This window comes from Neoarius graeffei, chromosome 26, assembly GCF_027579695.1.
Source record: "Neoarius graeffei isolate fNeoGra1 chromosome 26, fNeoGra1.pri, whole genome shotgun sequence".
Lineage (NCBI taxonomy): Eukaryota > Metazoa > Chordata > Actinopteri > Siluriformes > Ariidae > Neoarius > Neoarius graeffei.
In genome coordinates, this window is record NC_083594.1 from 21,372,495 (window position 1) to 21,396,283 (window position 23,789).

The 23,789-nt window shown below is 43.5% G+C and overlaps 1 protein-coding gene across 5 annotated transcripts in view; it reads left to right on the plus strand.

Annotated features, from left to right (window-relative positions):
- Positions 1-23,789, plus strand: part of atp2b2 (ATPase plasma membrane Ca2+ transporting 2) — a 467,634-nt gene that overhangs the window by 333,738 nt on the left and 110,107 nt on the right. For all 5 annotated transcript variants that reach the window (XM_060910551.1, XM_060910547.1, XM_060910549.1 and 2 more), the window contains one exon: positions 13,380-13,577. In XM_060910551.1, the coding sequence (XP_060766534.1) occupies positions 13,380-13,577 (198 nt within the window). The remainder of the gene's footprint in view (positions 1-13,379; positions 13,578-23,789) is intronic.

Here is a 23,789-nt window from a genome sequence, read left to right on the forward strand (position 1 = left end):
ACTTCAATGATTTCCTTAATTGTAGCTTGCCAGTGCTAGCAGAGGTCTAGCTTGGATGAAAAGCGTTACAAAAAGCCCTGATTTGAAAAGTGTGGTGTGTGGGAAGAAATCTTTTCCTAAAGCGCCTGTGTTGTGTGGAAAGTGACATGAATAAAACCACATGGCTGAAAATACAGCGTCCGTAATGCGTGGTTGAGGCTTCATTAGTGGGGATTCCTGTGTCTTGGTATGAGTAGTTGTGTTTCTTACATTGTTCTGTAGGCTGTGGTTTATTCTCATCACAGTTGCTATGGTCTATTGGCTTCCTGGTTTATTGTTAGACAATCCCAGCACTACAAAGACTCAGCTATAGATTTGTAAGATAAGCCTCTGTGTTGCATCATGGTCATGCATATTGTCATCGAACGGAAAATAAGATTTAATCTCAAGTGATGCTTTCAAATGGTGGTAACTTTTTTTTTAATAGCCATCCTAAAATGTTAAATAGTTTTTCTAGTATGCATTAGTCTAATCGTAATTCATCCATTTGTTAGTATTTTTACAGTAGACCTGTTATTCCATGGTATCAAATGCTTCGACATACATGATAATATAATGATATAAGAATCAACTTACACATATTATCCAGGCCTGCCAGAAGAATTAAATCAGGTAATGACACAGCCGGGAACTCTGGCAATTCTAAAAGGACAAACACTAAACAATACTAGTTGAGGGTGTTCAAGTGTTGCTTTAAAGGCAGTACAAACATTAAATAAAATAATTTTAAAAACTAGAAAGGCACTCGGTAGAGTGCATTACTCCACCAAGCCACATAGTATCAACATCAAAATCAAATCACTTGAACCTAGGATAATATTAAAGCTGTCCACCAAATTTCATCCAAATCCATTCACTACTTTTTGAGTTACATTGGGAACAGACAAAGAAATACTGGATCCACATACATATCTGGATTTGCATCAAAATCTAATCAATTGTTTCATGGCCCATGGCTCACCATCCCTCAAAATTTCATCATAATCCATTCACTACTTTTTGAGTTATGTTGGGAACAAACAAACAAAACAAGCAAATGGAGACAAAAACATAACCTTCTCCAACAAAGGTGGCAGAGGTACTTAATGCGACATTAGTGGAGGACACTATTATCGTGAAAAAAGCATATCAGAATATTTCAAATCGTTTACAAAACAATATATTTCATAATAACATTTTACAATTTTTTTTTTACAATTTTAAATCTCCTGATTGTAGAAAATGTTATCAAATCTGTTTCCAGAACATGTAATTCATCTCATCTCATCTCATCTCATCTCATTATCTCTAGCCGCTTTATCCTTCTACAGGGTCGCAGGCAAGCTGGAGTCTATCCCAGCTGACTACGGGCGAAAGGCGGGGTACACCCTGGACAAGTCGCCAGGTCATCACAGGGCCGACACATAGACACAAACAACCATTTACACTCACATTCATACCTACGGTCAATTTAGAGTCACCAGTTAACCTAACCTGCATGTCTTTGGACTGTGGGGGAAACCGGAGCACCAGGAGGAAACCCACGCGGACACGGGGAGAACATGCAAACTCCACACAGAAAGGCCCTCGCCGGCCACGGGGCTCGTACCCGGACCTTCTTGCTGTGAGGCGACAGCGCTGACCACTACACCACCGTGCCGCCCTCAATAAAATGTAATTAAAAATTAAATAAACATAATTTATTACAGTATTGAGATCATATTGGCATGTTACCTTGCCCTTATCTTTGCTTAATGTAAGGGAGTACATATTTTACTGCAGAACATCATGTCCATATAATTAAACAATATTGCATGAGCGAGGGTATTGTTATACTGAGTATCAATACATTACTGCCATTTAGCAGACACTTTTATCCAGAGAGACATACAACATACCCAGAGCAGCCTGGGGAGCAGTTGGGGTTAGTTGCCTTGCTCAAGGGCACTTCAGCCATTCCTGTTGGTCTAGGGAATCGAACTGGCAACCTTTTGGGTCCCGAAGCTGCTTCTCTAACCAATAGGCCATGGCTCCCCCATCATTCTGCTGATGATTCGGCTGTAAGTAATCACAACTGTACTGATATTCAGTATAACAGCATGATTCCAAGTGTAATATTGCTTTTACACAACAGTTCTGTAAAAAATAAATTACTGGATAATCGAGTGACTGACATATCAGATGAAATATGACCAAATATTTTGTTTATTTTGGCTGCATCAGCAGAAATATTTCCCAAAGAGAGCGCAGCTGGATAGAATGTTGCAGGTTGCTATGCAATGCACAGACTGACTGACAGCCCGTCGTAAATGTAGTCATGGTTTTAGAGTAACAAATTGGAATTTTATGTACTGAACACAGACAATCAGAGTGAAAGAAACAGTGAAATGTCCCAGTGCTTTTCCACTAAATATCAGCACTCCTGGGAACACCGTTTGTCCAATCAAATTAGTTGACCGGAACTGTTTTATCATCTAGAAATTTCAGAAAAATTAAAAGTGACATATTGTAACGTATTGAATAAATGTTTATCACGTACGAAAGCGATAATTCTGGTGGTGTCTGACAGGAGGTAAGGACAGTACAGATTTCTGTTAATTAACAACTATTTGCCGAAGGTGAGGCGAATATCGGGAATTATTATGCATACAGGACACTTTTTCATCTCGTCTCATCTCGTCTTCTTCCGCTTTATCCGGAACCGGGTCGCGGAGGCAGCAGTCTAAGCAGGGAAGCCCAAACTTCCCTTTCCCCAGACACCTCGGCCAGCTCCTCGGGAAGAACACCGAGGCGTTCCCAGGCCAGCCGAGAGACATAATCCCTCCAGCGTGTCCTGGGTCTTCCCCAGGGCCTCCTCCCGGGGGGGACATGCCTGGAACACCTCCCCAGGGAGGCGTCCAGGAGGCATCCGCAAAAGATGCCCGAGCCACCTCAGCTGATTCCTCTCGATGTGGAGGAGCAGCGGCTCTACTCCGAGCTCCTCCCGAGTGACTGTGCTTCTCACCCTATCTCTAAGGGAGCGCCCAGCCACCCTGCGAAGGAAACTCATTTCAGCCGCTTGTATCTGCGATCTTGTTCTTTCGGTCATTACCCAAAGCTCATGACCATAGGTGAGAGTCGGAACGTAGATCGACCGGTAAACTGAGAGCTTCGCCTTTTGGCTCAACTCCTTCTTCACCACGACAGACCGGTAAAGCGACCGCATCACTGCGGAGGCTGCACCAATCCGCCTGTCGATCTCGCGCTCCATCCTTCCCTCACTCGTGAACAAGATCCCGAGATACTTAAACTCCTCCACTTGAGACAGGACCTCTCCACCAACCTGGAGAGGACAAGCCACCCTTTTCCGGTCGAGAACCATGGCCTCGGACTTGGAGGTGCTGATTCTCATCCCAGCCGCTTCACACTCGACTGCAAACCACCCCAGTGCATGCTGAAGGTCCTGGTTTGAAGAAGCCAACAGGACAACATCATCCGCAAAAAGCAGAGATGAAATCCTGTGGTTCCCAAACAGGATTCCTTCCGGCCCCTGGCTGCACCTAGAAATTCTGTCCATAAAAATTATGAACAGAACCGGTGACAAAGGGCAGCCCTGCTGGAGTCCAACATGCACTGGGAACAGGTCTGACTTACTGCCGGCAATGCGAACCAGACTCCTGCTCTGTTCGTACAGGGACCGGACAGCCCTTAGCAAAGAGCCCCGAACCCCATACTCCTGAAGCACCCCCCACAGAATACCACAGGGGACACGGTCGAATGCCTTCTCCAGATCCACAAAGCACATGTGGACTGGTTGGGCAAACTCCCATGAGCCCTCGAGCACCCTATGAAGGGTATAGAGCTGGTCCAGTGTTCCGCGACCAGGATGAAAACCGCATTGTTCCTCCTGGATCCGAGGTTTGACTATTGGTCGAATTCTCCTCTCCAGTACCCTGGAGTAAACCTTCCCTGGGAGGCTGAGAAGTGTGATTCCCCTATAATTGGAGCACACTCTCCGGTCCCCTTTCTTAAAAAGAGGGACCACCACCCCAGTCTGCCACTCCAGAGGCACTGTCCCTGACCACCACGCGATGTTGCAGAGGCGTGTCAACCAAGACAGCCCCACAACATCCAGAGACTTGAGATACTCAGGGCGGATCTCATCCACCCCTGGTGCCTTGCCACCGAGGAGCTTGCAAACCACCTCAGTGACTTCGGCTTGTGTAATGGATGAGTCCACCTCTGAGTCATCAGCCTCAGTCTCCTCAGTGGAAGACATGACGGTGGGATTGAGGAGATCCTCAAAGTATTCCTTCCACCGCCCGACAATGTCCCCAGTCGAGGTCAACAGCTCCCCACCCTCACTGTAAACAGTGTTGGCAGAGTACTGCTTCCCCCTCCTCAGGTGCCGGATGGTTTGCCAGAATTTCTTCGAGGCCGACCGATAGTCCTTCTCCATGGCCTCCCCGAACTCCTCCCAGTTCCGAGTTTTTGCCTCCGCAACTGCCCGAGCTGCAGCACGCCTGGCCTGCCGATACCCGTCAGCTGCCTCAGGAGTCCTGGAGGTCAACATGGCCCGATAGGACTCCTTCTTCAGCTTGATGGCATCCCTTACTTCTGGTGTCCACCACCGGGTTCGGGGATTGCCGCCACGACAGGCACCGGAGACCTTGCGGCCACAGCTCCGAACAGCTGCGTCCACAATGGAGGTAGAGAACATGGTCCACTCAGACTCAATGTCCCCCGCCTCCCTCGGAAACTGGGAAAAGCTCTCCCGGAGGTGGGAGTTAAAGACCTCCCCAACAGAGTGCTCGGCCAGACGTTCCCAGCAGACCCTCACCATACGTTTGGGCCTGCCAGGTCTGTCCAGCTTCCTCCTCCGCCAGCGGATCCAACTCACCACCAGGTGGTGATCAGTTGACAGCTCAGCCCCTCTCTTCACCCGAGTGTCCAAGACATAGGGCCAGAGATCAGATGAAACGACTACAAAGTTTATCATTGACCTCCGACCTAAGGTGTCCTGGTGCCACGTGCACTTATGGACACCCCTATGCTTGAACATGGTGTTCGTTATGGACAAACCGTGACTAGCACAGAAGTCCAATAACAAAACACCACTCGGGTTCAGATCGGGGAGGCCGTTCCTCCCAACCACGCCCCTCCAGGTGTCACTGTCGTCGCCCACGTGAGCATTGAAGTCCCCCAGTAACACAATGGAGTCCCCAGTCTGAGCACCCCTCAGTACCTCTCCCAGGGACTCCAAGAAGGCCGGATACTCTATACTGCTATTTGGGCCGTAGTCACAAACAACAGCAAGAGCCCTCTCCCCAATCCGAAGGCGCAGAGAGGCGACCCTCTCGTTCACTGGGGTAAACTCCAACACATGGCGGCTGAGCTGGGGAGCTATAAGCAAGCCCACACCAGCCTGCCGCCGCTCACCACGGGTGACTCCAGAGAAGTGGAGAGTCCAGCCCCTCTCGAGGAGCTGGGTTCCAGAGCCCAAGCTGTGCGTGGAGGTGAGCCCGACTATCTCTAGCCGGTACCTCTCAAGCTCAGGCTCTTTCCCCCCCAGCGAAGTGACATTCCATGTCCCAACAGCCAGCCGCTGTGTCCGGGGATCAGGTCATCAAGGCCCCTGCCTTCGACTGCCACCCAATCCACACTGCACCAGTCCCCTACTGCTACCTCTGTGGGTGGTGAACCCACAGGAGGTCGGGCCCACGTCACCTCTTCGGGCTGAGCCCGGCCGGGCCCCATGGGCAAAGGCCCGGCCACCAAGCACTCGCATACGAGCCCCAACCCCGGGCCTGGCTCCAGGGTGGGGCCCCAGCTGCATCATACCGGGCGACGTCACGGTCCTCGGTTTTTTCTCCATAGGGGTTTTGGTGAACTGCTGTTGGTCTGGCCTGTCACCTAGGACCTGTCTGCCTTGGGAAACCCTGACAGGGGCATAATGCCCCCGACAACATAGCTCCTAGGATCATTCAAGCACACAAACCCCTCCACCACAATAAGGTGGCAGTTCTAGGAGGGGGACACTTTTTCGATAGAATAAAAACACGTGTTCTTTTCCCTTCTAGCGGGTTTCATATATTTGGTTTGATAGCATGCCATATTGTTAGCATATCGCTTATCCTACATGTATTACATCACTCTACCCAATGGAGAATGAGCATTGAATATGGTTTACGATATTACATGGTTGTCAAGACAACATGACATCACACGTCAGAGCTGATGCAAATATCTAATGAGAAAGTTTTCTGCTGAGCATGCACAGAAGCATTTCTTTGTTCACCGGGAAAAGAAAGATGCGCTGAACACCCAAAAGGCTGCCAAAATTCGATATTCTTCACTCATATTTACAAGAGAAAAACATACCAACGGACATTTAAAAACTGGAAAAGAGAGTGTGTATGTACGTATAATAATAATACAATTGGCTGGCTTTTTTTTCATGGTATATCAGATATATTCCATTCAGCTAGCATGATATTGAACAAGTCGAAAGTGAGTCGAAGATGAGCTCATGCTAGCTGAATGGAATATATCTGATATAAAAAAGCCAGGCAATATTATTTAAATAATAACTGAGACGAAGTTGAGGTTATTACTCACCCATATTCACTGAGCCTGAGACTGATAATTGTTTTAGTATGAATACACAGGTGATCATTTAAAAAAAAATAAAAAGAAGTCATATTTAAAAAATAATTTATTTCAGTCTTCGAAAGCTAATGTAACGCGCGCAGACTTGTGTCACTTATCTATGTGAGTCACATAAAATACTTTGCTTTGAAATCGATAAAATAAATCACAATCCCACCTTCCCTTTGAATAGTTTTAGACCAAACTTCGTAGCATCTTTGGTGCTTTTAGGAACAGCATTTTCGTTCATAATTTGTAATTCTTCCTCACTTACGGTGACAAAGTGATTGGCCGCCATTTTGCCGAGTCGCTCGAGGCGAATATCGAGAAATAGTCCGAATCTCTCGACCAATCAGCGCGCGTGATTTTCTATAATCACCTCTGTATTTATACTAAACACTAATAGCAAGGCAGTGAGCTGTCTCAGAAAATGCCTGCTGCTCCTGTAATCTATCTATCTATCTATGAAGGTTTTCAGTCACCCTGAGTAAGTAAATCAGTGTTTGTTCAGCACTTGAAGGCACCGGCGCTGTTGAGATTGCAGACTGAAACCACATTAACATCAGTTTTTCTTCCATTTTTCCAGTAGCTTTCTCCCTCCGGGCCACTTTGCTTGCAGGCTGCCATTTTCAGTCTCACGTAACCTTTTGATTCTGCTGTTGTGATGATATTGATAAGCCTGTTTATGTCAAACGGGGGGGGGATTTTACTGTTAAATGTCATTCACAGTCACCTGGAGTTTAGAGTTTGAACACTGAGGTACGTTAACATTTCGCTTGCGACGTCTCTTTTCTTCTTGTTTAAATCCCTGCCATATTATGGGCTTTTTAAATGACTTTATAAGCTCAAGTGAAGTGTCAAGTAGATGAGAGATTGAATCGGTGTGTTTGTAAATGAAGGATTGAGTCACTATGTGTGGAGAGATCAGCAGGAAAACGTACCCAGAACCCGAACAAATTCCTTTTGTGACAAATAGCAGACACGTTTTAAATTAAGCGATTTATTCTGCGATTCAACACGCAATGTTACTGTACTGGAGACAATATTTTGAAGTGTCCTTTCCTGTTCCATGACAGAGGAGACTGCCTAGGTACCTGAGTAAGCAGGTTTTTTCAGTGTCTGCACTCCCAGGATGTGTGCATTTTCTGTTTTGAGGGCAGCATGTCTTTTAAAGGTCTTTATTTTGGACAAATGTAAAGTAATGCTGCAAACATGGCTGACAAAACTGGTACTTTGGCTAAGAGACGAGTTAACTGGACAGCATAATAAGTTCCACAACACTATACGTACTGTACATCTCATCTCATTATCTCTAGCCGCTTTATCCTGTTCTACAGGGTCGCAGGCAAGCTGGAGCCTATCCCAGCTGACTACAGACGAAAGGCGGGGTACACCCTGGACAAGTCGCCAGGTCATCATAGGGCTGACACATAGACACAGACAACCATTCACACCTATGGTCAATTTAGAGTCACCAGTTAACCTAAACTGCATGTCTTTGGACTGTGGGGGAAACCGGAGCACCCGGAGGAAACCCATGCGGACACGGGGAGAACATGCAAACTCCACACAGAAAGGCCCTCGCCGGCCACGGGGCTCGAACCCGGACCTTCTTGCTGTGAGGCGACAGCGCTAACCACTACACCACCGTGCCGCCCCTATACATACATATAAATGGTTAAAAAGCACAATGTATCTTTCATTAATGACTTACTGGAATCACACACTTTGCATCATGTGATTATACTAGAATAAAACAGACTGGGGTTTTAACATACTGCATCATGCCACCCTGGCATTTACGGTATGCTTTTGTATAACAGTACAGTTCATTGTGAGTTATTCCTTACTTATTACATGGCTCATATGAATAATCAATTCTGATTGGTCAATTACAGCATCCTACAGTCTGTTTTTAGCTCATCCGGCCACAGGTCAGGCCGGATGAGCTTATGCGATCACGCATCATCCATCCATCGTCTGTCTGTCATCCGTCCACAATTTACAAAAATTGCTACTCCTCCTACAGGATTGATCGGATTTCGATCAAACTCACATATAATGTTTCCCAGGTGGGTCTGCATAAAAATTGTCAAGATGGTAGCACCACCTGTCATATTTATGATTTTATGGGCATCTGAAATTTTTGGATGACTCATCACATTAAACGCTACTCTTCGTAAACTGCTGGGACGTTTTCTCTGAAACCCACCCAGAAGACTCTAAAGACATATTCTAATAAGAATTGTTTACCACGTGGCACCATCTACCATGGAGGAGGTTACAGAGTGGTCATGTGCAATTTCATGAAGATCGCTACTCCTCCTACAGGAGTGATCAGAGTTTGATCAAGCTCATATGGAATGTTCCGCAGGTTGGTATGTATAAAAGTTGTCAAGACGGTCATGCCACTTGTCATATTTAACGTTTTATGGGCGTTTGAAAATTTTGCGTGACTCGTCACACCAAACACTACTGTTCCTAAACTGCTCGGATGTTTTCACTGAAACTCACCCAGAAGACCCAGAATCATATTCCAACAAGAATTGTTCACCAGGTGGCACCACCTGCCATGGATGCGGCTACACAGGGGTCATATGCAATTTCACAAAAATCGCTACTCCTACAGGATTGATCGGATTTCAAACTCACACACAACAGTGGCCGGTATGAGCTACAGCCTCATTGAGGCTATTTTTTTCTGTATAACAGACCGTTGCTAAGGACCATGTCATTACTGGGAGCAATGAAATCATTTTTAAATCAATATTTTGTGTCCAATGATTGATCTCTTTATTAAGTAGATGTTTAATAAGCAGGATAAAGTACACTGAGCTGAACATTATTGCAAAATGAACCTCTTTAGGGTGCTTCAAGATCTTTCTGCTTTGTGTCAGGGACCTGCATCATCCTGTCGGGGTTTATTTTGTGATAATGACCAGTTTGCTGGATATTTTTCAGAATTTCTGAAAGGAAAATTTAGACACCTGATTGACAACTTTGTGCCGTGTTATGTACCATTAGTCACTTTAGCTGATGACTGACTCTGGTGAATTTTGGTTATGAGGAAGAAGTTTATTACGATAGCCTAGCATTTGCTTTTCATTGCGTTTTTATGTTAAAAAAATGGTGTGGTCTCTTTTGTCAGTCACCTGAGACTCAACCAAATCAAGAAGACTTAGTAGGGTTGCAGTGGAGAGCGGGTTTTGTCTCACTTCCGAAGAGTGCTTCTGTACAGTTGTGAGTAAATTGCGTTTTTGTTTTCTTCACGCCAGAATCCTTCATTTTCAATGACCAGTAAGCTGGCCTAGTGGTTAGCGTGTCCTCCTCTGAACTGGAAGATCGTGAGTTCTACTCACGGTTGGGTCGTACCAAAGACCATTATCAAAATTATACCTACTGCCATCTGGCGAAGCATGCTGCAATACGGATGTAAGTAGGGAGTCAAAATCTTGCAGTTACCAGAGGACTAGCCCCTCACTGTAACCCTAGCTATGTCATAGACAAGAGGTCGAGGGCTATGGAGATTGGTGTCGCCCAATGTGCTAAGTGCCCGGTTAGTATTGGGACAGGAGACTGCCTGGGAAGATCAGGTCCTGGCACAGGAGGGACTTTGACTTTTGACGTATAATGGCTGATCAGAAAGAACATTGTACTTTTATTTTCACTCATGTTGTCTTGCATTGTTTGTGAACATTTTTTTCTACCTAACCAGCAGACTACCTGTTGCAGCATAGTTTCCTGCTCTGCTGCTAGCAGTGAACTGCTTGTACTGAGTTTCATGTTTAGCATGTTTTCTCAGGTTACTTGTGTTGTAGGAACATACTGTAGTTCCTTTTTTTGATATTTCCTTTGCCTCAGATCACTGGCATTTCATGTCATCTGTTCCTCAGCGCAGCAACATATTCTAGGCTTAAGTCATATAGTATTATGTGATACCAGATATTATTACACATACAGGACACTTTTTTGATGGAATAAAAACGTGTTCTATTCCCTTCTATCGGGTTTCATTCATTTGGTTTGATAGCATGCGATATTGTTAGCATATCGCTTATCCTACGTGTATTACGTCAGTCTACCCAATGGAGAATGAGCAGTGAATATGGCTTATGATATGGCATAGTTGTCAAGACAACATGGCGTCACACATTGGAGATGTAAAACTTTGGCGCTAGCGAGCGACTGTGACAATTTGTAAACAAACATGGCCGCCAGGTTTGCTTCATTAAACACGGAAGGATTTGAGAGAATTTTGAAAGAGAAGGACACATTGAACACCTGAAAGGAATGTGTATGTATAATAATAATAATGATAATATTGGCTGGCGGGGCGGCACGGTGGTGTAGTGGTTAGCGCTGTTGCCTCACAGCAAGAAGGTCCGGGTTTGAGCCCCGTGGCCGGCAAGGGCCTTTCTGTGTGGAGTTTGCATGTTCTCCCTGTGTCCGCGTGGGTTTCTTCCGGGTGCTCCGGTTTCCCTCACAGTCCAAAGACATGCAGGTTAGGTTAACTGGTGACTCTAAATTGACCGTAGGTGTGAATGTGAGTGTGAATGGTTGTCTGTGTCTGTGTGTCAGCCCTGCGATGACCTGGCGACTTGTCCAGGGTGTACCCCGCCTTTTGCCCGTGGTCAGCTGGGATAAGCTCCAGCTTGCCTGCGACCCTGTAGAAGGATAAAGCAGCTAGAGATGATGAGATGAGAGATATTGGCTGGCTTTTTTTGTGGTATATCAGATATATTCCATTCAGCTAGCATGATACTGAATGAGTCTTTGACTCGTTCAATATCATGCTAGCTGAATGGAATATATCAGATATACCACTCAATACCAGCCAATATTATTTAATTAGTATTAGAATATTATTTACAAGTAAATAAGTGTGGTATCAGACCAATACCAGTATCGCTGTTGAATGATACAGACCTATTTTAATTGTTTTCTTCACCTTCACTTTCCTGTAGCGTATAGAAACAGTGTGTTTAGTTTTATGCATAAGGTTTTTTAACATATTTTAAATATTTTAACACAAAATAATTGTATATAAATGTATTAAACTGTCACTAAACAGTGCAGGATCTGCAACCAATCATTGAGTTTTGGTTTGAGAAGTGAGTGACAAGTGTTGGTCTTTTGACATCAGAAGTGTATTGCACTTAGATGCGCCGAGGACTTTAAATATACGTGTAGGTGTGAGCTGTGCTCTGAGTCAGTAGGATCATTTGAGACCGCGCATGACACAAAGGCCCAGAGTTAACAACAGAAATAGATTGCTCACTTTGTCATACGTGGGCACATGATGATGTGCCATTTTTGGAGCTTATAAATGAAATGATAGTGTTTTTTAGGTTTTGTTTTTTTATTTTTGACACATGCCAGATCTCATGTTGTGCAGTGCCAGCCTAAAAAGGTTTCAATTCGAGTATGTGCTGGCTTGATGGACCTTTTTGAGCCAAAGGAAAGTGACATCTGGTAGCTAACATTGAAAAATAGTCTCAATGAGGCTATAGCTCATACCGGCCACTACTGTTGTGTGTGAGTTTGAAATCCGATTAATCCTGTGGGATGAGTAGCGATTTTTGTGAAATTGCATATGACCCCTGTGTAGCCGCATCCATGGCAGATGGCGCCACCTGGTGAACAACTCTTGTTGGAATATGTCTTTAGAGTCTTCTGGGTGAGTTTCAGTGAAAACGTCCCAACAGTTTAGGAACAGTAGTGTTTGGTGTCACGAGTCACGCAAAATTTTCAAACACCTATAAAATGTTAAATCTGACAGGTGGCACCACTGCCTTGACAACTTTTATACAGACCAACCTGCGGAACATTCCATATGAGTTTGATTAAAATCTGATCACTCCTGTAGGAGTTGTAGTGATTTTTATGAAATTGCGCATGACCCCTCTCTAGCCTCATCCATGGTAGGTGGCGCCACCTGGTGAACAACTCTTGTTGGAAAATGTCTTTAGAGTCTTCTGGGTGAGTTTCAGTGAAAACGTCCCAACAGTTTAGGAACAGTAGTGTTTGGTGTCACGAGTCACGCAAAATTTTCAAACACCTATAAAATGTTAAATCTGACAGGTGGCACCACTGCCTTGACAACTTTTATACAGACCAACCTGCGGAACATTCCATATGAGTTTGATTAAAATCTGATCACTCCTGTAGGAGTTGTAGTGATTTTTATGAAATTGCGCATGACCCCTCTCTAGCCTCATCCATGGTAGGTGGCGCCACCTGGTGAACAACTCTTGTTGGAAAATGTCTTTAGAGTCTTCTGGGTGGGTTTCAGTGAAAACGTACCAGCAGTTTACGAAGAGTAGCGTTTAATATGACGAGTCACCCAAAAATTTCAGACGCCCGTAAAGTAAATATGACTGGTGGCGCCACCATCTTGGCAACTTTTATGCACACCCACATGGGGAACATTGTATGCGAGTTTATTCGAAATCCGATCAGTCCTGTAAGAGGAGTAGCAATTTTTTAAAATTGTGGATGGACGACGATGACAGATGACGGACAGGCGACGTGTGATCGCATAAGCTCATCTGGCCTGTTCTGTGGCTGGATGAGCTAAAAAAAACCCTAACAATTATTGTATCTGTACATGAGTCAGTGTTACAAAATCATAAAATCAGGCAAAAATCAACCTCAGATGTTCATGGATTCTTTTTTTTCCAGGCTACAGTTAAATACCAATATCAGGTTTAAACATGCATATTTTTTTCTACCAGGTTTGGCAGGAGATCCGGTTGACCTAGAAAAGAGGCGAGAAGTCTTCGGTGCAAACCTTATACCTCCAAAGAAGCCAAAAACTTTCTTACAATTAGTATGGGAAGCGCTACAAGATGTAACCCTCATCATCCTTGAAATCGCAGCCTTGATCAGCTTGGGGCTCTCATTTTATCAACCGCCTGGAGGGGGCAGCGAATGTAAGTACCAATGCTATTTTGGCATCTGACATTTACGTTTGGAGATAATGATGGTGCAACACCATTAAAACTACTTTGAGAGGTTTATCCATTTAGCAACCAGTTTGGGTTCAGTTTTTTGGTTGTCTTATTGACTTATACATCACCTTTATTATTGGCAGGCTTGGGTCAATTAAACAAATTATATATTATATTTTTAAAAAATGTAATTAAGCAATGAGAGGGAGTGTTGTTCTGAGTATCAGCACAGCTGTGATCTGGCCGTAATGGCTGGGTGCTGAAAATTAGCATACCTGTCCTGATATTCAGTACAACAGCATGAGCTCGAGTGTAATATTGCTTTTATATAACAGTTCTGTGAACAAGAAATTTATATTGAGTAAATAACATTTCAGATAAAATATGGCCAAATGTTCTGTTTGTTTTTGCTTTGCTAGCAGAAATACATTTCGAAGAAGCCACATTCACTTTATATCCCATTGGATTGCTAACTAGCTAGCTCACATTGACTTATACCACATTCCTGTTAAAGGTGCCTCCAGGAAATCTGTCATCTCTTCTTCTGTTTCTTCTGAAATCACCAATGCGAAAGCTTGACGAGCTTTCATATTAAAAAAAAAAAAAAAGTTATGTTCCTGAAAAGTATCAATTACTGTGTCCATTAATGATGTGGCTAACACTAGGAAGTGGAATTTTATGTGGCAAATACAGACAAGTAGAATAATACACACAATGAAATGTCCCAGTGCTGTTATAGTAAACATCAGGACTCTTAGAACTCGTCATTCAAATCAGTCAAATTAGTGGACTGGAACTAACTGTTGTATAATAATCAGATATACTATGCACTGAGAGGCTCTGATTTAAATTATGGATTCTCTGAGGTGACTGGCATAGTACTATTTTCTGAGAGGCACAGCCCCAAAGAAGGTAATACTATGCCAGTCACCGAAGACAATTCATAATTACTGGTACCTCTCAGTGCATGGTATATTTGATTTATATCCCTCATCAAAAAATCCCAAACTAAAAGTGTTAACTACAATGAATTAGAAATTAACCTGAAGAAAAATTAGAGGTCTAACTCTGCCTCATTAGGTATGATCATGATACGTAGATCTACACACACAGAAATGCTCACAGAGCCACAGCTGTGACTCAAGTTGGCCATGAAGCTTGAAATTGTGATGTCAGTTCATGGTATATACAGGATATACCATGACTGACTCACATCATATCCATTTTTTTTTTTGACATGACGTGATCCATCCATCCATTATCTTGTGCAGGGTCGTGGGCAAGCTGGAGTCTATCCCAGCTGACTATGGGCGAGAGGCGGGGTACACCCTGGACAAGTCGCCAGATCATCACAGGGCTGACACCTAGAAAAAAACAACCATTCACACCTACGGTTAATTTAGAGCCACCAATTAGCCTAACCTGCATGTCTGAACTGTGGGGGAAACCGGAGCACCCAGAAGAAACCCACGCAGACACGGAGAACATCCAAACTCCACACAGAAAGGCCCCCATCAGCCACTGGGCTCGAACCCAGAACCTTCTTGCTGTGAGGCGACAGTGCCAACCACTACACCACCATGCAGAGATACATTGCTTAATCAATGGTGGAACTATTTTATGTCATGTGGGCCATCCTTGGCCAATCCCTGCATGGGAATTTTTTGATGAGGTATATAATTAATGGTTATTCCATGAAAATCAAGTCATATATGAGCTGATAGCTGATGAGGCACGTAGCACCGAGTTGCCTATAAGCCGTGTATGACGAGATTGAGTAGAATAATTGTTTTATTCTATCCACATTCACTGGATTTTAAGAAACAGAGCATTTTTATTTTTATTTTTTGCTAATTCAATAAATAAAAACATCCAACAAAATAATTTCCACTTTGATTGTAAACAAACCGGCGAAATGACAGTAGCAATTTGTGAAAAATGCTATAATAATAATTCTTGAAAATTTTTTTTAAAAAAGATATGTGCTTCCCATCAAATACTTTTATTCCATATTTTGTTGCTTTTTTTTTTTGTTGGGTTTTGTTTTTGAGTAGAGTTTTTATTTTGTCCTCGGTCAGTTCAGCAACATGCGCCGCCGTTTTGTTTTTCTCTACTCACAGTATATGAGCTGATAGTCTAGTAGTAGAGTAGCCAATCAGAGCATGCAATTGCTCATATCCAGTGAATGTGGATAGAATAATATTAGATATTGTTTTCTCATGATTTTGATGCATTAACAATTTCTTGGTTTGGTTTTATGAGTACCCCTACTAGATATTCTTGAGATTTTTTCAGTCCTGGCAAATACACTTCTCCAAAAGACTGTTATTTATACCTTAAAAAAGGTTGAGAAATAGACACTCTGATTGGTGACATTCATTTCCTTTTCAATGCCTTTGACATTTTAGAATCCTGAAATCACCTATGAAATCACTGATAATACTATTGATGTAAATATCACACTGTTTTAGTAATACACACTGCTTAAAGCTAACATACACTCACTGGCCACATTATTACTGTAGGTACACCCATCCTTCTGCTGTTTTATGCAGTTCTCTAATCAGCCAATCCCTTGACAGCAGCAAAATGCATACAATCATGCAGATACAAATCAAGCACTTCAGTTAATGTTCACTTCAAGCATCAGAATGGGAAAAATTGTGATCTCAAAGTGTGACTTTCATTGTGGTATGGGTGTTGGTGCCAGATGGACTGGTTTGAGTATTTCAGAAACTGCTGATCTTCTGGGGTTTTCACAGACAACAGTCTCTAGAGTTTACACAGAATGATACAAAAAAAAGAAAAAAAAACATTGATTGAGCGACAGTTCTGTGAGTGGAAATGCCTTGTTGATAAGAGAGGTCAAAAGAGAATGGACAGATTGGTTCGAGCTGCCAGGAAGGATGTAGTAACTCATATAATCACTCTTTACAACCGTGGTGAGCAGAAAAGCATTTCAACATGCAACACCTCTTCTGCCAGCCAAGAACAGGGGTCTTAAAATCAAGAACAAGTTCCTATTAAAGTGGCCAGTGAGTGTAATCTACAATATAGACCCCTCCATAATCCATTCATGGTGCCTCCGAGGAGGATGTGTATCAGAAATGTACTGTAGCCACTATATCAGGTCCGAGCATTTTCTTTTATGAAACATTTCTGCTGGAGCCCTCATTAGCTAGCATGACTTTGCATCCTGGTCTCTCTCAGATGAGCTGCTGCTGCAAGGGAATCCAGTGAAAACGGTAGTTTCTGAGCAGCATGGGTTAATGAAGTGTGCACTCGAGAAATAACCTTTAGGCGCAGGCCATACGTCAGGTCCGAAGGCTATAAACTACGTCTCAGCCATTAAAGCCAGTGTGTGAGAGAATGCTGAGTCAACGATAACAACCTTATAGACCGTAATTCAATTAGAGCAAGAAGGGAAGGCAATCCTGAATAACAACAAAGCTTGCTGGGAATAACTTTTTCTGAGACTTTACTTTTTCTGATGAGTAATATCATGGAACTTATGTATATGGCTAAAATGAAAGAATTTGAGAGAAGTCATTAATATGCAAAAGACTGTGCCTATTTTCAGTGAAGCATACATAATCACTTTTTTGTTTTATAGGGGGCAAATGTGCTTCCTTTATAGTCGTCTCATAAAAGTCTTTGTGCCTGTTTCACTCACTGATTATTATTCTGCTTTTAACTCATCTGTGGAAACTTTTATCATTAGTGGATCGCTTTCTCAATACAGCTGACAGCATGAATAAAGAGTCGGCATTTTAAGACGAGCATTGAACTTTTAATTGTCCAACTATGCATTATAGGGGTATAACATTACACATAGTTCAGGTTCAGTGCAACTTTCTATTCTTAGACCAAGATACATAAAAACGTATTGACTTGACAGAGCTGAAAATCTAGACTACATTCATCTGTTTGTTTAAACAATATGCACATTTTATTTAAAAACAAAAAAAATTTTATTCTTGTTCATCATAGTGATCTTAGAATCATCCAGATAAGCTATGAATAATCAAAACCTGAAATGGATCATACAAGCTCAATTTATTGCGCTGTTCATTTATATGTAGATACCTGTACAGGGTGTGAAAAAAAAACCCAACACTTCCACCTTATAAACTGTCTAAACAAGTATACAGAGGAATGATGGATTTCTCAGCTCTTACAGTATTTAAGCTGTAGCGAATATGCTTTCATTTCAAATAATCATGAAAGTGTCAATGAATTACTGCTTCACTACTCCACATAATGTTTATTGGCCACAAGTACAGCAGAGCAAAAATGACTCTGTAAGTAATTTTGACACTTTCACACAATGTAACAGACTCTTTCTCGTTTATTAAAGTGTCCATGTTGTACATTTTATATTTTCATCAGTTTTAAGGCCAATTATAAGGTTTGCATGGCAAAACACTTGTAAATCATTTTTATGTGAATATTTTCTAACTTCTTAACATTGTTCAGAATGAAACAGACATCACTGGGACTAACAGGTACAGAGGCCATACGTTCTTCACTTTGATTGACTAGCACACAGGCCACACCTCCTTCACTGGGACTGATAAGTGCAGAGGCCATGCCTTTTTCACTGGGACTGATGAGATATGGGTCATTACCTCCTTCACTGGGACTGATAGGCACAAAAGTCATGCTTCCTTCACTGACACTGACAGGGACAAATGCCACGCCTCTTTCACTGGGACTGACAGGCACAGAGGCCATGTCTCTTTTATTGGGACTGACAGGCACAGAAGCCATGCCTCTTTCATTGAGACTGACAGGCACAGAAACCATGCCTCTTGCACTGGGACTGACAGACACAGAAGCCATGCCTCTTGCATTGGGACTGACAGGCACAGAAGCCATGCCTCTTTCATTGAGACTGACAGGCACAGAAACCATGCGTCTTTCATTGGGAATGACAGACACAGAAACCATGCCTCTTGCACAGGGATTGACAGGCACAGAAGCCATGCCTCTTGCACTGAGACTGATAGGCATAGATGCCGCGCCTCTTTCAGTGGGACTGACAGACACAGAAACCATGCCTCTTTCACTGGGCCTGACAGGCACAGAAGCCACAGCTCCTTCACTGGGACTGACAAGCACAGAAGCCATGTCTATTTCACTGGGACTGACAGGCACAGAAGCCATGTCTATTTCACTGGGACTGACAGGCACAGAAGCTACGTCTCTTTCACTGTGACTGACAGGCACAATAGCCACACCTCTTTCACAGGCACAATTCCCCCCCCCCCCCCATCTGTCCCTCTGAGTTACATGTTGATCCTGGGATTGAGATGCTGGCCTCTTCTGCCCCTCGGACCTGCTTGATCCATCCTGGTGCCCTGTGTCTGGTCGGAGTTTTATCGCCCCACTCCTGTGAAGGACGGCCCCATGAGGACAGTTGAGGGTTATACCTGTTAAAACTGTTAATATTATAGTCAGGCTGTCTGTTGTTGCCCAAATGAGGATGGGTTCCCTTTTGAGTCTGGTTCCTCTTGAGGTTTCTTCCTCATGTCATCTGAGGGAGTTTTTCCTTGCCACCGTCGCCACAGGCTTGCTCATTGGGGATAGATTAGGGATAAAATTAGCTCATGTTTTAAGTCGTTCAAATTCTGTAAAGCTGCTTTGCGACAATGTTTATTGTTAAAAGCGCTGTACAAATAAACTTGAAACTTGAAACTTGAAACCTCTTTGACTGGGACTGACAGGCACAGAGTCCATGTGTCTTTCACTGGGATGGACAGGCACAGAAGCTACTGCTCTTTCACTGGGACTGACAGGCGCAGAGTCCACACAGCTTTCACTGGGACATACAGGCACAGAAGCCACACCTCTTTCATTCAGACTGACAAGCACAGAAACCATGCCTCTTGCACTGGGACTGACAGACACAGAAACCATGCCTCTTGCACTGGGATTGACAGGCACAGAAGCCATGCCTCTTGCACTGAGACTGATAGGCACAGATGCCGCGCCTCTTTCAGTGGGACTGACAGACACAGAAACCATGCCTCTTTCACTGGGCCTGACAGGCACAGAAGCCATAGCTCCTTCACTGGGACTAACAAGCACAGAAGCCATGTCTATTTCACTGGGACTGACAGGCACAGAAGCCACAGCTCTTTTACTGGGACTGACAAGCACAGAAGCCATGTCTATTTCACTGGGACTGACAAGCACAGAAGCCACAGCTCTTTCACTGGGACTGACAGGCACAGATGCCATGCCTATTTCATTGGATCTGACAGGTACAGAATCCACACCTCTTTCATTCAGACTGACAAGCACAGAAGCCACACCTCTTCCACTGGGACTGACAGGCACGGATGCCGTGCCTCTTTCACTGGGACTGACAGGCGCAGAGTCTATGCGTCTTTCACTGAGACTGACAGGCACATATGCCGTGCCTCTTGCATTGAGACTGACAGGCACAGAAACCATGCGTCTTTCATTGGGACTGACAGACACAGAAACCATGCCTCTTGCCTGGGATTGACAGGCACAGAAGCCATGCCTCTTGCACTGAGACTGATAGCCACAGATGCTGTGCCTCTTTCAGTGGGACTGACAGACACAGAAGCCATGTCTTTTTCACTGGGACTGACAGGCACAGAAGCCACAGCTCTTTCACTGGGCCTGACAGCCACAGAAGCCATGCCTCTTTCACTGGGACTGACAAGCACAATTGCCACACCTCTTTCATTGGGACTGACAGGCACAGATGCCACACCTCTTTCATTGGGTCTGACAGGCATAGAAGCCATGCCTCTTTCATTGGGTCTGACAGGCACAATTGCCACACCTCTTTCACTGGGACTGACAGGCGCAGAGTCCATACATCTTTCACTGGGACATACAGTATAGGCACAGAAGCCACACCTCTTTCATTCAGACTGACAAGCACAGAAGCCACACCTCTTTCACTGGGACTGACAGGCACAGAAGTCATGCCTCTTTCACTGGGACTGACAGGCACAGAAACCATGCCTTTTTCACTGGGACTGACAGGCACAGAAGCCACAGCTCTTTCACTGGGCCTGACAGCCACAGAAGCCATGCCTCTTTCACTGGGACTGACAAGCACAATTGCCACACCTCTTTCACTGGGACTGACAGGCACAGAGTCCATGCGTCTTTCACTGGGATGGACAGGCACAGAAGCTATGCCTCTTTCACTGGGACTGACAGGTGTAAAGGCCATGCCTCTTTCACTGGGACTGATAGGCACAATAGCCACGCCTGTTTCACTGGGATTGACAGACATAGAAGCCACTTCTCTTTTACTGGGACTGACAGGCGCAGAGCCTATGCGTCTTTCACTGGGACTGACAGGCACATACAGTATGCCATGCCTCTTTCACTGAGACTTACAGGCACAGAAACCATGCCTCTTTCAGTGGGACTGACGGACAGAAGTCACGCCTCTTGTAGTTTGACTGACAGGCACAGAAGCCACATCTCTTTCACAGAGAAACAGAAATTAACTGTGAATTTGCACAGTTGTGTCTTTTCTATCAGTTGAATCATGAAGTTGTACCTGTATGGCTTAAAACACCTGGCGAGCCCTCTGTTTTTTTTTTTTTTGGAGGAGGAAAGAGACATACAGTATGTGCTTGTTCAACAAAAAGTGCAGATTTGAGTGCACAAAATGACATTTGAATACATGTGTGTCTGATTCATGAAAGTGTACTACATGAAAACAAGTAGTGATTTGTGCTCAGTTGATGAATCAGCCTCACCTGTGTGAACACATAATTCCCTTTTTTGCATGTCGTGTATATAACACACCACAATTTACCCATATATACATCTAATTTACTAATTTATGCGGGTTTTTGTCAGTAAACAAATAAAAAGAAAACATTCAGAAACTACCCAGATCTGAGGAAAGAAAGAAAACAGAACAGAGTGGGGTCAAATTAAATTCCACTGAAGCTGGGTTAGAGTTGCTCTTCTCCAAAGTTGCTGTAAATAAAAAACAGAGGAAGGTACTCTGTTTTGTTTGTTTGTTTGTTTTTTTAAAGCTGCTTTTAAAGGTAGTAGCAGGCAGAAAACCGAACCATTTCCAGTGTCACTTTTAGGTATTTATGTGTTTATAGGTAGGTTTTTATTCATTCCAGAACTTGAAAGGTTCTGGTTTTACTGACGTCAGGTTTAATTAAAGCTTTCTCTTCTGAACAAATCAAATAATCCATGCTTCATATAAATGAAATGCTGAAAGAAATGAAATGCTGAAAAATATACAACTAAAATTAATGAAGTCACCTCTGACATGGTTTAGTGCTTAGTCACTCAGCCTAAAACTCTGTGTCCATGGTGCATCTTGTACACAAACGCACCTGCTATGGAAATAAAGGACTGAATAGCTGATAGTGATCCATGGCTGTGCATTCTGATTCACATTTACAAATTACATGTGGACATAAAATCCCATTACCTATATTTTATTATAGGATTTAATGTCAACATGTAATTTGTAAATGTGAATCAGAATGCACAGCCATGGATCACTTTTATCATGGATCTCCCATTACCTACAGTATATTTTATTATGAGATGGAGAAACAGAGACAGGCCCAAGAAAACTTGGAGAAGGACAGTTGAAAAGGAAATAAGGGAGAAAGGATGGACCCAGGGCCATGTAGAAAGAAGGGCTTCAGATCGAGCACGTTGGAGGGCTTTGGTGGAGGCCTCATGCTCTATCATGGGCATTGAGGACTAATGATGATGATTATATATTATCATAATATTCCCACAGCTGTGACTTCATTCAACTTTATTTGCAATATTTATTGTTATGACTTCTAATACACCACTTACTCTACCAGTGACAGTGGTGCTTGAAAGTTTGTGAACCCTTTAGAATTTTCTATATTTCTGCATGACCTAAAACATCATCAGATTTTCACACAAGTCCTAAAAGTAGATAAAGAGAACCCAGTTAAACAAATGAGACAAAAATATTATACTTGGTCATTTATTTATTGAAGAAAATGATCCAATATTACATCTCTGTGAGTGGCAAAAGTATGTGAACCTTTGCTTTCAGTATCTGGTGTGACCCGCTTGTGCAGCAATAACTGCAACTAAACATTTCCGGTAACTGTTGATCAGTCCTGCACACCGGCTTGGAGGAATTTTAGCCCATTCCTCCGTACAGAACAGCTTCAATTCTGGGATGTTGGTGGGTTTCCTCACATGAACTATTTTACTTTTTAAAAGTGCTCTGGTTTCCCCAACAGTCCAAAAGACATGCAGTTATGTAACTGGCTACTCTAAATTGCCCATAGGTGTGTGTATGTGTGTGTGTCCCTGTGTCCATGACCAGACCCCTGTGCTCAGCGATGCAGATATGAAGTAATATAACAAAGAATACAGACTCTACTTGCAGTGAAAGTCCAGGAAAAGACATTAGGTTCATCATATTTACATTTTACATTGTAAGAAAGCAAGAGCAGACTGCCTTTTTTGCATATTATGTCCATCCTGACACTACCAGCTCCTAAGAAGTGCAAATGCTTTCATCTTTTATTGCTGAACCTACTACAATACTTTATTTACTGGATTCAAAGCATTTTAATTTGCTCTAGCAGTGCTGGCGCAAATTGTTACTCTCACTCAGGATCTTTCTACTTTATTTTTCTTCTTTTTTTCTTTTTCTTCTTATTCTCCTAATGTTTTTAGGATGCTATTTCTCCCTCAGTTTTCAACCAATCATCACCAGATTTCACATGCAGAATACCTCTGGGCTGAGTTAAGTTACTGTGACTTTTTCTGCTGAGCCAAAATCACCGAACTGGAATGATCCATGAAAAACAGGCTTTTTTCCTTACTAAGCGTCATTCTCTCTCTCTTACTGTTCCGGATCTATAGAGTACAGAGACAAGATGTCCTGATTTGTAAGAGCTAGCACAAATCACTGTGACTTTAGTCATAGTATCTATCTAGGTTTTTTTAAATTAATTAATCAGTCAATGGGGCGGCACGGTGGTGTAGTGGTTAGCGCTGTCGCCTCACAGCAAGAAGGTCCGGGTTCGAGCCCCGTGGCCGGCGAGGGCCTTTCTGTGTGGAGTTTGCATGTTCTCCCCGTGTCCGCGTGGGTTTCCTCCGGGTGCTCCGGTTTCCCCCACAGTCCAAAGACATGCAGGTTAGGTTAACTGGTGACTCTAAATTGAC